This window comes from Labrus mixtus, chromosome 18 (genome assembly GCF_963584025.1).
Source record: "Labrus mixtus chromosome 18, fLabMix1.1, whole genome shotgun sequence".
Classification (NCBI taxonomy): domain Eukaryota; kingdom Metazoa; phylum Chordata; class Actinopteri; order Labriformes; family Labridae; genus Labrus; species Labrus mixtus.
In genome coordinates, this window is record NC_083629.1 from 18913071 (window position 1) to 18928260 (window position 15190).

At 43.4% G+C, this 15190-nt stretch overlaps 1 protein-coding gene across 1 annotated transcript in view; it reads right to left on the reverse strand.

Annotated features, from left to right (window-relative positions):
• The window catches only part of grin3ba (glutamate receptor, ionotropic, N-methyl-D-aspartate 3Ba), an 84228-nt gene that overhangs the window by 38319 nt on the left and 30719 nt on the right, over nt 1-15190 (reverse strand). Inside the window, exon 2 of the mRNA XM_061063341.1 lies at nt 1303-2003. Within this exon, the coding sequence (XP_060919324.1) occupies nt 1303-2003 (701 nt within the window). The remainder of the gene's footprint in view (nt 1-1302; nt 2004-15190) is intronic.

Here is a 15190-nt window from a genome sequence, read left to right on the forward strand (position 1 = left end):
TTTATAGTCTATTTCAGATCCATTCCTGACCAGTCCACTAGTAATCCTATGTAGCCTAAAGCACTGCATGTCTTACATTTCTACATCTGCATACCAGCAAGAAGGTGCTGCTCAGGGTCTGGCCTGAATCTTGACCTTAAGCATGGAGTCACAGAAGAAATATTGCTTTCTGCTAAATTTGTGTTTAAGGGTTTGGTTGACCCAAATTATACAAACAGATTTAAAAGCCAAGTTTTATCCAAAAAAAAGTCCAATACCATTTTTCCCTTACCCATGTCAATTAGGATACCTGGGCTAAAGTATTGGCCAATACCCAGCACCTCTTTGTTTATAATGAAATTGAAAAAATACAGCCGCTATTCTATTATTATTATTATTATTAAACAGCTTTGGGTTACCGGTACTCCTACAGTTATAAGAGCTATCTTTGTTTTAAGATATGGCTCATATCACACGAGGAGTCCCTTCCTAGAAATACGGTGAGCACTAAGAGTCTCACTCGCTAAGCTAATGTTAGCCGTGGATAGCTCTCCTGACTTCCTGTTTTTGAGTAACCCTATTCTTAACATGAAAACTGCCGTATTAAACATTTTGAGCATTTTAAATGATGTTAATGTTAAAACATAATTGAAAAACATCAAGCCTTGAATTAGTCCCTGGAAAACACAGAGGGAGATAAAAATTTGCCTACCTACATTTTGCTAGCTTTGACTGACACGACATTTTGCTAACAGCAGGGAGTGTAGTGCCAGCCTAGCAGTACACTGTTCTTCTCTGCTGCTATAAGGCATTAGCTGTATGGGACAGCCATAGAAAATACAAGTGCTGTTTAGTATAGGGTTTAGAAGAAGAAGAATCAAATCAATTTTGTGGGGGCTAATATATAAAGATATCAAATAAACAATACACATTTAAGGCAGTCTTTGAGCATCCCTCCATTCTAATGAATGTCTTGTATTTGACTTTTTCTATTTCAACTAAATCAAGATGCTCACTTTTATGGATGCTGCGTCGGTTAAACATCAGTGTTGGCCGATATAGGCCCGTCTGACAAATATCGACCTGTCAGAAAATAAGGTGGTATGCACTGATGTAACTAGCCAATTTCTGTCTTGTGTCACTTTATTGTTGACAAGCGACCCAAACGCTTGTGCAGATGATGTCACCTGCAGGGAAAACACTGATGTGTTTTCATGGTGAAAATATCGGCAGTGTTGCACTTTTACACGGGACTTTGAGAGAGATCAGCGACATAAGGTTTGTAAGACACATTTGTCATATATGAACAGTGTGTGCATCTACCTGGCCAGATATTGTCCTGAAGAGGGCAGCTCATGCCTGTTCGGTTTGTCGTAACAGTTCACCATGTTCTGAATCAGCGCCAAGTCTGGCCTGACCATGGTCGCTGCAGTGACCGCACGACCAATCAACTGCAAAGCATCCCTTATGTAGAAGCTGATTGGCTTACGTCCGACCTCCCCATAGGCCAACAGTCCAAGGGGCCCTCCGAGAGTGTGGAGCGAATCTGGAGACAAGGGATATCCCATAATCCACTGCAGTGCTGGTAGCGATGGAGCGAGGCGCTGAGCGGCCCGCAGGACAGAAGAGAGACACTCTGGGTCAGATCCCAGGAGGAGAACGGAAGAGATAGGAGAGGGGGAGCGCAGAAAACTGGTGGAGAGGATCTTCAAAGCCTCCTCTTCCCTCTGATCCTCCCTCCTCTCCTCGCTGGCGTCCCCTCTTCTATCTCCGCCCCCAGAGATATGGGTCAAGTTGATGATATCCCATAAATGCCACGAGGACCCGCTGTGCGTCTGCAGGTGAGACAGCAATCCATCACCTCCTTCCTCCCACCCAGGGCAAATCACAGCTGCTCCTCCCCAGCTGTCCTCCCCCCGGCTTCCTCTGTCCCTGTCCCCGTCTTTCCCCTGCAGGACAGCCAGCAGCAGAGTGCCCAGGGTTGATGGAGGCACACGGGCGGACATCTGCAGGTGGAATCGGTTCTATGAAAGAGGACAGGAAGGAGGAGTAGGAAGAGGTGAAAGATAAAAAAAAAAAAGAGAGAAGTGAGAAAGTTAGAGGGAACAACAGCAAAATGATTGAGGACGGGGCACAGAAGGGAGAGAGAGAAAAGGGAGGAGGGAAAACAGAAAACAAGATCAAAACAGAGATTAATAGATAAAGCCATACCCCAACACCTCGGGGCTGAATAACATACAATCACATTAAACGCGGCTTTTATGGGCGCCGGAGTGCTGCAAAACAATCCCTGTTGCTGCAATAATTCAGCACAACGATGATCAGAAGCAATCCGTCACATTTGTTCATTATCTCTCACCCTGAATAAGGAGAGTGGCGCTGATACAAACAAGGAGTCAATGATTCGCATCTAATCTGCAACATCACAGTTGGCTTGGCAAGACAACAGTAGCATCCACAGTTCATCCAGAAGCCCGGCATTTCCAAACCCCGCTGAAAACACTGGCTTGTTTCATACTGTTCCAAAGTGGATAACACTGTTGTCCTTGAATGCAGCTCACAGATGGACCTTCCTCCTCCTTCCTTTGGGGCTTCTTTCCATTTTTCATCCTATCAGTGCTCCAGGCAAGGTTGAGGAGGGGGATTGAGGGTGCTGCTTTTATATAGTGAGCCCAAAGTTAAGCTTAACGTGACTCAAGTTAAGATTCTCACAAGCTCGCCGAACTAAAACGAAAGGAATGCACAATGCAGTATGCCTATAAACACCCTCTGGCACAAATGCATACACATTTTCAGCTTTTCCACATATAAATGCACCAAAAAACATGTGCTTATAGTAGAAAAAATCAATACTGTTAATCTATGCAGTAACATTCAGTATGCAAACTTGTGGAATACACCGTCACACGCTCAGGTGTCCCTGAAGATATCTAAACCAGACTTCAACACACACACCCGCTCATTCAAATGGAAATATCCCACCCGGGAGTACAAAGTAAACAGAGCGACCCTCCGCCGAAAGTCCTTGAATCCCATAAGAGAAAAGGAAAAAAAATAATGTTTGAGTGAAGTCTGCAAAGACATGGCTGAATTAATGCAGTGTTGTCTCCTGGGAGAGTCATGAAGGGAGAGTGGCGTGTGTGTGGGGAAAAGTAAAAATAGGCGTCTGTGTTTGAACTCAATAGGGGGCTGGAAAGATGGCGGAGGTGGAGGTGATGGCAGCAGGTGGCGTCAGAAGAACAGAGACAGGAAGGGAGATGCCTGCTACAGGTGTGGGTATTATTCGGCATCTTACTGCCAGGTTTGAAGCTAACATCATGCTTGTTTTGTCAAAGGGCTCAGAGAGTTTAAAAAAAGTGACAGAAAAAGGATCAAAAACAGAGCCCCGAGGCAGCTGCAGGAATTAGTGTGTGAATCTATAACTGCTCTCATCTCTACTGGGTACGATCCATCCATGACATATATCATTTAAATATTAATGTAATGCTAAATGTTAATGTTTGCTCATCTCATGTTAATAACATCCACATGAAAAGGACTACAAGCTACAACATTAGACAGTCTGACTAGTCTAAAAAAAAGCTGTGAATTATACTTTCAGTGGAAACAGATGGCTAGAAAACTAAAAAAATGAATCATACTAAATATATCATTGTCAAATTAATCATGATCAAAATCATCAGGGATGCATCTCACAGCTGTGTCAGCTGTTTCAGAGCAATATATTATTTGATTATTTCTCTTCCACAGACAATTATGTCTGACTTTTAATTTGCTTGACTTTGAGAGAGATTCTTTTACAATTCCATTTACATTTGCGGCGTTTAGCCAGCGCTCTTATCCACCGCGACTCACAACGGTAGAATTACTTCAAGAGTGAAGACGTGAGAATAATGACAAGAGCTCCCTGTGCCATTATAGTAGTGGTATTTGTAGTCGCTGCTGTTAGGAGAGAAAGCGAATTAGAGTGAATGGAGGAGGCAGATGTGGGAGTCGTGATGTGATTCTGAAGAGATAAGGAGATTTGAGCCCTTTTCCTTAAGACATGAGTTCCAGCCCATAAGTCGTGCAAGCACTCTGCTGTTTTCTCTGTTTTGAAGAAGGACTTACTCAAAAAGTCTGTGGGCAATCGAATGTGACAAGCACCAAAGTGGACCCAATGAAACTTAAAATAAGCACCTCGCTGGAGTTATTGCCTATTACAACTGCAGTCGCTTCTTGCCTGCATTTCAGTGTTTTGGCACAATTAATTCCAGTGATATATTAGGGCAATAACTCCCAAGAGAGCATTTTCTCCTGTGCTTAAAGGTACAAATGCAATTCAGTGAACTTATAAAAAGTTTTTTTTTTAAGGATATGTGCATTAATAATAACCCAAAACAGCCTTGCGCCGAAAATAAAGATAACTAAAAAAGTAGTAAACACAATCTTACAGCTCTGTTAATTGGAAATACTCGGAATATGTGAAGCATGGAATGAAAACTGCAGCCACTTTGTCCATTTAAATTTGCTAATCTGATACAGTGCAGCGGGATCTGACAAAACAGCACAGAGTTGTCTGTTAACAGTTGAACATGGTTGGCCTGTGATGATAAACATGAATTCTTTGTAGAAACAGGGAACAGGACAGTCCTAGTATTTAACAGCAAAACTGCTGAAGGTGCTTTTTTTACACATCCGCACTGGCTTCATTTTTCAACTCCAGAGGCACAAGACCTCAGTCCTTGTGAAATCCCCCTACCTATTTATTACTTTAAGATATTTATCTGCATGAGTGACAATGAAGGGTTCATGCCAATTGGCTATCACTAAGGACTCGGATCATTAAGGAGTCTTACTGTAATAATAGTATCAGTATCAATAAAAAATAACAATCCCCATCCAAACTCTCAAGTAACTTAGGAGGGGTTCAAAATGACAAACCTTAGCATAATGGAGCATGAGAAATCTGTCCTCTCTGATTACACCTGAAAATTGCTTGATAAGTTCTACTGCTTTAAACATAATAATAATGGATATGTGTACATCCTGCTGTTCTAAGCCGTCTTCAGTAAGTGAGACAGACAATGAAAGATTGAATTAAAGTATATACAAATGAGTATCATCAGCATAAAAAACATGATTGACATTGTGATGTGAGATACCAGGTGGAGGCATATAATGAAAACCAAACAGGCCCAAGAATGCTTCCTTGTGGAATCTCCACTTGAAATCATGAGTCTCTGACACAAAACCAAGGATGACAAAAATATTGGTTAGGTATCAGGGAGATCCAATAAGACCAACATATTTCTTCAGTTTTCCAAAGACAAAGTAAGGTGACCAACTGCCCAAAAAGTTTGCTATTGTTTTTTGCGATTAAATTGACGAGTTATGCTGTAGGGTTGTCATTTTCAGCTGCCATTCTTCGCTATCCTCTGTTCCTTACTATTTGTCACCAGCATTGCGTTCAATGCACACTTGTTGTGCGTGTGCGTTAAAGGAAAAGCTTCTCTTTGGACTTTAATAGAGCCGTTTGTCACTCATTTTCAAAACAGGCCAAACGCTCTTCAATCAAACAATGACAAAATCCTACATGTAGCATCCTGAAGCATTATCAAGAACAATGAAAATCCCTGTCAGTCATCACTCTAGCTTAATCCAGCCTGTCTGAAACACAAGCTGGCAACATCGCTGTTTATCCCTGTGACACACCAAAAATGATGTATATGCGTTTATGTCTGCATCCGAGCGAGAAAGCTTTCCGACAGATATTTAAGTACACTGTGGCTGCCTGAATGCGTCTGTGCTTGTTCCTGACAGCCTGTGCTGCTGCTTTGGGTCCAGGCCAACTTTGTAGTTGTGGTTATCAGGCATTTGAATTTAAAATGTCATTTTTTTAACAGACCTTAGGGAACCTGAGTGGAGTTTTGATCTCTAGAGGAATGCAGCTGGTAATTTTTTCATGATGTCGCTGTCTAGACAAGATAAAAGGTGGCTGTGCTGTCTAGAGCTGGAAAGTTAGCGGACTATTGGCAGTTTTCACAAACACAGAGGGTGTGAGTGTGCGTGAGCAGGGAGCAGCTACAGGCTTGATCCTGTCATCCATGCTGCTATCGAAGTCCAGCTCTGCTGCTCCAGTCAATCCTGACCCCAGCTGATGTGTTGCTTTTTTTTTAAGTACACAGATCTTTTTCAGGCCTGGTTAGGAATGCAATAGATTTTTTTTTTGTGAGCTGCTACACATTTTCAACCTGTAATGACCTCCAGTGTGGGTGTTCGTGTGTGTATTTTTGTGTGCACTCTCTTATCTCCTCTTTCTATTCTCAGGTAAAAGCTTCATCTGCAAGCGGCAGGATATAAAGACTCTGAACTAAGGATGCAAGACAAGCACAGCTAAAAGGAATGTCAGCATTATTCAGATATGAAGTACAAAATCCATCCCCCTGTGCACACATCTGCAAATTAGGAGCCTTGAACTGAACCTCTTCTGAACAAATCCAGGGTTCTGTTTGATGCGCTGGCCCTAAGAGTTTCATGTCCCCAAGCACTATGCATGTGCACAAATACACACAACAAAACCCTCACACACAGACAGGAAACATACACACATACAGCCCGCGCAAACAAACTGACACACACACACACACACACACACACACACACACACACACACACAAAGGCGCCAGAGCAAGAACACACAGATCCAGTACAAACACGGCGCAGTGTGAATACTCGAGCGTAAACCCAGAGGGATCTTTGGGCAATGTGGAGTAAGCAAACCGACAGGAGTGCGTTGAATCAGAACAGGAGGTAGCAGCTCCCTGTTACTAAGCTCATTCCTTATTTAGGCCTCCATAAGTAAAGCATCGACACTTGGAAGGTTTGCAACCGAGTGCACAATGCCAAAAACAAACAAAAAAAGGGTTCTCTGTGTGGAAAAGGGAGAACAGAAGAAACGGCAGCACCTGCAGTTTGAGAGCTTATTAAAAGCAAGTTGGAGCAAAAGCAAGAATCTGGAATTGTGTGTGTGTGTGTGTGTGTGTGTGTGTATTTGTGTGTTTTGGAGAGTTCTGGCAGTAGCAAGAGGCTAAAGAGGTCTAAGATTTAAGCTGAATCTCTGCAAAAAGTGAAGAATCTCCTCACATCCTTCCTCCACTGCTCCAGGCTACAGATCTCTTTAACTCGCTGCAGCTTGAAATACTGCGAAAGCACTCTGCAGCCTCACTCGGGCTCAACACTGCACTCATGAATCGTTCTCATCCAGCACAGTGCAGCTGCTTCACCCAACCTCTGCCTGAGCCGGTGAATGGCTGCTTAGCTTCCCCATTCAGTCAAGAAACAAAGCTCATGGTCGGGGCAGGATTCCAAACAACAACACTTCACTGAACACATTCATATTTCCTCGACGCTGTCACCAGGTGAGCCTGCTGTGTGTGGGGACGATGCAGCGAAAGAGATAGGAAGAGGAACTGTGAATATATGTTTGAGATGAAAAGGTGGAGGAGAAAGGTGATAGGTGGTTTAATATCCGCATTTGTGAACGGAGGTAAAAGGTGATGGTTTGCATGAGAATGTGTGTGTGTAGCAATAAGGTGCGAGGAAGAAAAAGGGAAAGATTTTCTCAGCAGGGGTTTACGCCTTCTATTTCACACACCTGAAAGCTGAGCGTATTGTACCCTGAATGTCAGACTGAAATGTCACAGCACATGTCGGCTGACGCATAAAAACACATGAATCCAACATAAGCAATCTCATTTAACCCGCGGTGCAGAAAGGGTTTCTTATTTTGAGGTGCATCACACCCTGTTTCTATAGCGCACACATACAGTGAGGAATAAAGAAACAGTTAAATGTGTGCCATTTTTCAGACTTTTTTTCTGTCACAGTCCAAATAAACGGGCGTGATCGAATAAGGCCAGCAGAGTTGTTTGCATAGTTAATGAAGCGCGGCTGTTTAGTCCACCAGACGTTTGCTAACCGAGCTGTTTGTCGTGTTGTTGTGTAATTGTATGCAAATAGCATTGTTTAATTTTCTCCTAATTTCCTCACGTCTCCTGGCGGTAAGTGTTATATGGGTGACTTTAATCTTACTCCGCCATGCTGCCGGCTACAGCAGGCTAAGCTTTGTGTGGGGAAGGGGTTGCCGCTGTTGGACACAAGTGCATGTGCAAATTCACACAGATGCCAAACTGCAGTAAACATACACAGGGACGCACTGCAAATTACATTTTCGTGCTTACATATGCATGAAAGTATGCCACACACACTCGCACGTGCACACAGAAACACAACTGTGAAGCAATCAGCCACTTAACACAGCAAATGACTGTGGTTATCTAAGCATAGCAGCCTGTTGGCTCACAGAACCACAGTGATAAGCAGTAAGATACACACTATTAGGCTCCGCCACAGGACCGGCCACAGATTGAAATGGGCCTAAATCTTGTTTCACAGTTAAACAGCTGATGGAGATGGAGCCGTGTCTCTATGACTGTCATTACGATATTACTTACATGCAAATACTTAAAGTCCATCCAATTCCATCCGCCGCGTCCTATACAGTGATAGAGAGGAAAAGTGTGCGGGAGATTGAGGCCCATCAGGGGAGCGATGAAACAGCAGGGGCGGTGTGTAAAACACGTTTAGAATTAAGTTTGATTACAGGGAAATGTCGGCTCGTAGATGTGACAATTCGGTGGCTGCAGCTGGTATATGAATATGTGAGTCCATTAAACATAAGGATCTTGTTAGTTTCCTCTGTGGTCTGGCGGCTTGGTAGAGGAAGGGGCTATACAGTAACATCGTAAAAAAACACAATTGTGGTCCTGAGCGATTGTGGGAAAAGCCATTAGTCTTGACGGGCCATGTCTCCTCTTTCCCTCCGGGGTCTGAGTTTATGGCGCTCATTCCGAGAAGGAGAGAAAATGGGATCTTTGTGCACACCGTCGTCACACCAACTGTAGCGAGCTGTGTTTGTGTTGTTGTGTTTGTATAAAGGTGCATGCTGTGGCAAAAGTAGACACACTTCTAACTGATGCAGTTAAATGTTAACTGACTTAGAAAATGTGAGAGTACAATTTCTGAGATGTATTCACAGTATAGACCTAAAAAGTAATCCTCTTTAGGACGTTCATATCATCTGTTTCTGTCCAAAGCTGACTGAACTTGATGCTTTATTGGAAAGAATATCATAAAACATGTAACTTTTCTTCAATGTGGAAACCTAGATTGGGGATGTCTTGCTGCTCTGAATATGTTTCGTTTTCATTTTTTTTTTTTTTTATATCCATGTCTTTACAATTTCTTCCTTTTAGATCGACATTTCATTCACCAGGCCTTTTTTTCTTGGGATTTAAGTTTTATTATTTGGTCTGTTGTATCCTTGACAAGCCTTAAACATAGCTTTTATGTTGTCTTTGTCTTTGCATTATTCACACACAGTATGTCAATTCCGCCACCAGGGGGCCCTCAATCAGAACAAAAACAAAAGATGACATCGAGGATGGCAGGGAATCACGGGAGCGATTTTCTCTGCTACCACCCCCACCCTCAACCCCAATGAAACGCACTTGACTGTAGTCAAGACGAACGGGCGAAACAGACCCGAGGAAGAGAATGTGTTTACCAACGATGTATCCAAGTAAAATTTACATGACTTTTTGTTCTTATCACAACAGCACATACAGCAGCTTTCAGTCGCAGTTTTCGCTTCCCTATGCAAACGGTCTTTGACGTAACATTCTCTGTTTCCACGGCAACGATAAAAACATGTCCCGAATGAGTGTGAAGTGAACAGAAGTGAGTTGGCCGAGAAGAAGCCGGACAGCTGTGAAAATAAGTTAGAGGATGATCAGGACAAAAAAAAAGAAACTAGAGATGGATATCGTGATGTTCTCTTATATAATTGTCTTGCAATTTTATAATTACTGCAGATTCTCTGTGTCTTTATATCATTATCATGGGCCACGTATCGTTGGTATCATCGCATCTTATTGTATCGTATCGTATCATAACTTACCCTGTGATTATCATCCTTACTTTATTGACTGTGTGCCAATGTATCATCTTTTCTATGTGTTATTGTTCCATCAATGTCGGATGAAATATGCAAAACAAGAAGATAATCCCGCTCAAATGCATCAGAGAAAAGGCTGTTTTCAAAATGAAAGAAGTACTAAGGAAGGGCATTTGTCATGAATTGCAGTCAAACATGTTTGTAAAGAAATCAATACCCAAGTAAAGTACAGACAGACTCAAACTTTACTTTAGCAAAATGAGAAGCTATTGGTGCTTAATTTCTTTCAAACTCTGTGTATACATAAGTAGTTTCCCCGGGGAGTAAGAGAGTCTGCAAAAGCACTAGGGAGCTATGTGTGTGTATATGTGTGTGTGTGTGTGTGTGTCCATCTGAATGCCAGTGATTTACAAAGGATTTAATGGAATATTGTTCTCAGCATGGCTTCAAATTAATTTAAATGATCAAGACACAGAACACAGCAACGTTTTTTCCCCTGGAGCTCTGAAAGCAACTGAAGAATTGAAAAGAAAAAAAACCAAAAAAAACCTGCCGACTGCTTTCTCCTGAACACACACACACACACACACACACACACAACCACACCACGGACAAACACACAGAAACATATTAATCGCAGTTTCCCAGACAAGACTGATCACATACTCAAACCAGCCGAGTGCTTTGGGCTTTGCACGCATGAAGACGTTTCTGCTACACGATTTCAAGTCGCACAGCTCAATCAAGTGACATCCAGAGGGAGTTAAAACATGCAAGTGCATATCAAAGTATGCTAATGCTTCCATGCTAGGGCTGTAAATGTTTGGTAAATGGAGTAATTCTAAGTGCAGAGTGTTCAACTTTCACTATCAGTTGACTTGTAATTTAATGAGCCTCCGCGGGCTCAGCGAATGTCCTGATGTCATCACTAATAATCAGATAGAGGAAACAGCGGGGGGACTGAATGTGCTGTTCTGGCCTGGTTACGCAGGTCTCCAGTCAGCCAATGTTAGTGCTGAGTGCACTGCTAGCATGGGTGAAGGCTGTCATCTCAGCGCGCTGCGTCTGCGCCTCTTTTGTCAGGAGCTCTTTTGATCCCCTCAGTTTGCAGAGATACAAGCCCACAGCAGAAATATGCTGAATGGATTCATGTATCATCCTCCCGCCCTACAAACAGCCTCTGGCCCCCACTCGCTATTTATGATCATAATAGCTGCCGTTATTTATTAAAGAGAGCTATTGTCGTCCTCGCTCTATAGACAATGTTCCTTTCTCTGCTGGGGAGAATAATATTTGTCCTTTCGCTGCGATATGAGCCGGCATACTGGATGTGATGGTGATTGATTCCAGTGTTGAACAGCGCAGAGAGGTAACAGCGGAAGGCTAATCTGAGTTATGATTGCCACTGTAATCGCATTTTCTCCCCTGACTCATCCATCTGCTCTACAGTAGCACATACAGGCCGTATTCTGATTACGCCGCACATCTGTCAATAACCCAAAAAAAACCCGCGCTACGGAGTCGGCGACACGTTCCTGTTCCTTCTCCATCACCTTCCGCCGGTTTTCCCATCACCATGATTTCCTTTATCGTAACTGCTTCCCTCCTTTCCTGCGGCACAGTTTTTTTTTTTTATCTTCCTGAGCTAGCTGGAGGTGGCGTCATGTATTTTGCAGTAATCACAGCATCATGTCGGGGGTAAAATGAGCTGTTTCGGGTGTTCAGGGGGCCCCGGCGCAGTGGCTGTCAGGGCAGAAAATAGCCTCTTGGTGGGGTGTAATTCCGACCAGCAGGCAGCTGGACCAAGGCGACTGCAGCATTATTTAGTTACCGGGAGAATGATACCAACAGTTCCCCAAGTGCAGATGCAGAGTGGCGTGATGTCATTAACAGTCGGCCCACGGGGCGCGTGGCGCTGAAACTTCAGGGGGGGGACACATTTATTCACAACACCCCAGCGGTGCAAGCATGCCACGGCAGTAATGAGGTGTCTAGAGCTTTGGGTGCAGGCTGCGTGTCTGAATGCGTGTGATATTTAGTCTTAGGGTGTTTGTTTTGGTGTGTGTGCTTAGAAATGTGTGACCGAACAACTCCCTAATGGAAAAGATCCCTTCGCTCCGGTCGTGTTGAATACTGAAACTCCAAAGCAGACTTCCCAGGAGTGAAATAATACACCCAGAGAGAGGGAGAGGGGGAAGTCATTTAGGAGGAGTGTGTTTGTGCGAGAGTGTGCGTCAAGCCGAGTATGTGTGAGTGAAAGTTGGGGTGTGTGTGTGTGTGTGTGTGTGTGTTTGTAGGATGGATGGGCTCGTGGTGAGTAAATGACCTGCCTTGATTCAGCCTATCAGCTGAGCTCTCCACCCAGACTCCCTGATATCCCCTTTCATCCATCTCTATAAGCGAGAGATGACGGAGAGATGGAGGGACGGAGGAGACGAATATGCGCCGTACAGAGTGAACGATTTCAAGTGCAAGAAGCGAGCATAAAGGCCTAATTAGAGATGCGGGAGAAATTTGGGAGAAAGAGTGTCGGAGACAGAAGGAGTGAACAAAAAGACGATTAGGCTTCACTCCGAACGTTGGGTAATATGTATGACAAACTGCAGCCCCGCTCACACCACAAGTGCCTCTCTAATGTGACTAAGTTCCAGTCGATTGAAGGGCCATTTGGGGTGAGTTGATTCGGGGGGCCACAGATGCACACTCTGTTTGGCCCTGGCCCACTTCTGCTGCTGTATTATTGAATACTCGATGAGCAGAAAATGTTGGGGGGGGGGAAAGCATCAACTACTTCAAAACAGATGACGCTGACTGTGAAAATGATTCCGGGCATGAAAATGAGGCCCATTTTAGAGCATTATCATCATAAAAATGAGTAATTTGCATACTTTTTTTCATAGAAAGTCATTTAACTTCTGCATGAATCTGAAGCATTTTGCATTGACTTAAATCCATCAGTATGCCCTTGTTGCATGCTGTCACTGTCCCCTGCACAACACCCACTCAGGGGCATGGTTTTTGAGATTTCTGATTTGATCCCAGATCATTTTTTCTGTGAAAGTCTGAAGTAAATTTGCTCAGATGAACGTAATTTGAAAGGACGTCGAGTGCCGTATTTGGAGACAAGTGACAAGGACATGGATGCAGATGCAGAAAGAAACAAATGCAAGCAGTATGGCTGCATGGAAACCCCTCCTGCTCCTAAAATTCCCATTTATCACTGTGGCTAACTGGTAGAGTCGGGGTGGGGGGTTCGATCCAGCCACAGCTGCAGGAACTGGGATGTGTCCTTGGGCAAGACACTTAACCTCCCGGTTATTCCAGCTGCTCTGTTGGCGGCGCATAAATGTGTATGAATGGGATTCGCTAATACTGATGATGGTCACTTTACAATAGCAGCCTCTGCCATCAGTGTGTGAATGGGTAGGTGTGACATGCGGTGTAAAAGTGCTTTGAGTAATCAGAAGAAAAGCACTATATTATATCAAGTCCATTTACCATTAACCATTCATGACAACTTATTCTTGTATTTCCAGTTCCATGTGATGCATTTTGCCAGATCTCAGCGCTCGACTTTCTGATTACAATCCTGTAATACAGCTGTGATAGAGCTCAGGTTTCCCTTTTAGCTTTGCTGAGTTTTTCATCCAGACACATGGGCAAACATAAGGCACCCACCCACATAAATCTTGTGCAGCTGGGTCTGTCATTAGCTCAGTCTGCCAATAAACTGTGAATAAACCGTGCTAACGTTGTTCTAATGAATAACTTTTGAGAGAGGATTACTTGCAGAGGCTGCTGCATCGCTACCTCAAGATAGATGTAAACATTTTCTGCAACAGCTACTTTTGTGTTATATCTATATTTAAACCTTTATTCAACCTGGAGGATGATTTGCTGAACATGCTGAGCACGCATGTTCTTTTTTTTTGCAGAAATGCACTTGTTGATGTATGAGCTGCTAAGCCCAGGTACATCCCTCTAACCTTGACAGGAGGAAAGAGTGCCTTGCTCAAGGACAGGAAGTGGACATTTGTTACAGTCAGGACGGTGCGTTCACTTACACCGGCATATTGTGGGATTCAAACCAGTGACCTTGGCCGCCAGCTGTTTGCCCTGTAAGCTGCTACATTATGATTATGCATCCCGAGCACTATGTTTTTCATCAGAGCCAAAGCCACAAAGCATAAACAAAAGCACCGCAGCTGTCAAATGCAGATTTCAAACTGCAGTAAAATGTCTCTCAGGAGGAAACAATTTTGTCCTGCTTCCCTTGCTTGGATAAACAGTCATATTTCTGCAGGTTGCCTGATTATTCACAGACAGACAGAGGGAGGAGTACAGTTCACTCACGGCTTATGTTGATCAGGGTCAAACCTCTGTGGGATGAGGTTCACCTGCGTGCAGAATGCTATTATAAAGCTTGTGATGTTGGTAAAGAAAGAAGCATTATACTTTCCGTTGCTGTTATAAGAAAATTGGCCCAATGCCCCAGTGGTTACTGATACTATCAAATGCCCCAAAATAACAAAACTGCTTTTTCCATAGCTCCTCATTCTAAAGCCCATTTAACCAAAGGACAAAGCTAACATGAACGCTAACCACCGTCCCATGCCATTGTCACTGCTGTTTGTACCACACACCAGGAACTCTGCCAGCCAATCATATACATCCCAAAAAAAGAGCGACTGGTTTTTGCTACACAGATGTTTGCTCTCATCACCACAAGGAAGGAGGAAGCTCAAGAGAGTGAGCGAGAGAAAAAGAGAGCTTCCATCACAAGTGACGTAGAAGCATGTTTGTACAGTCTCCCTGTGATTGGCTAGTTCTCTGCAAGCTAACCCTTATTGGTTGTTTCATTCAGGCTGGAACTGTTTTTTAAAATACAAAGGGACAGCTACCCACATAGATCAGATCGATAAGACGTCAGACACAATTTCAATTTAATATTGTTAGTGCACTGATTACCATTCATTGATCAAACTGTATTTGAACTAAAATTGTGATGAAATGATGCTGCCTACTGTAGCTTTAAAACCAGAATTGGGCAAATTCCAAAAGCAGAAATGCTGAATGTAACTGATGTGTTAAACAGGATACCACACTGTCGCTCTCACTTACTCACTCACTTAAGGAACCCATTAAATAAACAAGGTTTTTTTCAGGGCTAAAGTGGTGTACTTATCATGCTCTGGGGGGGATAGTAGAGATTGA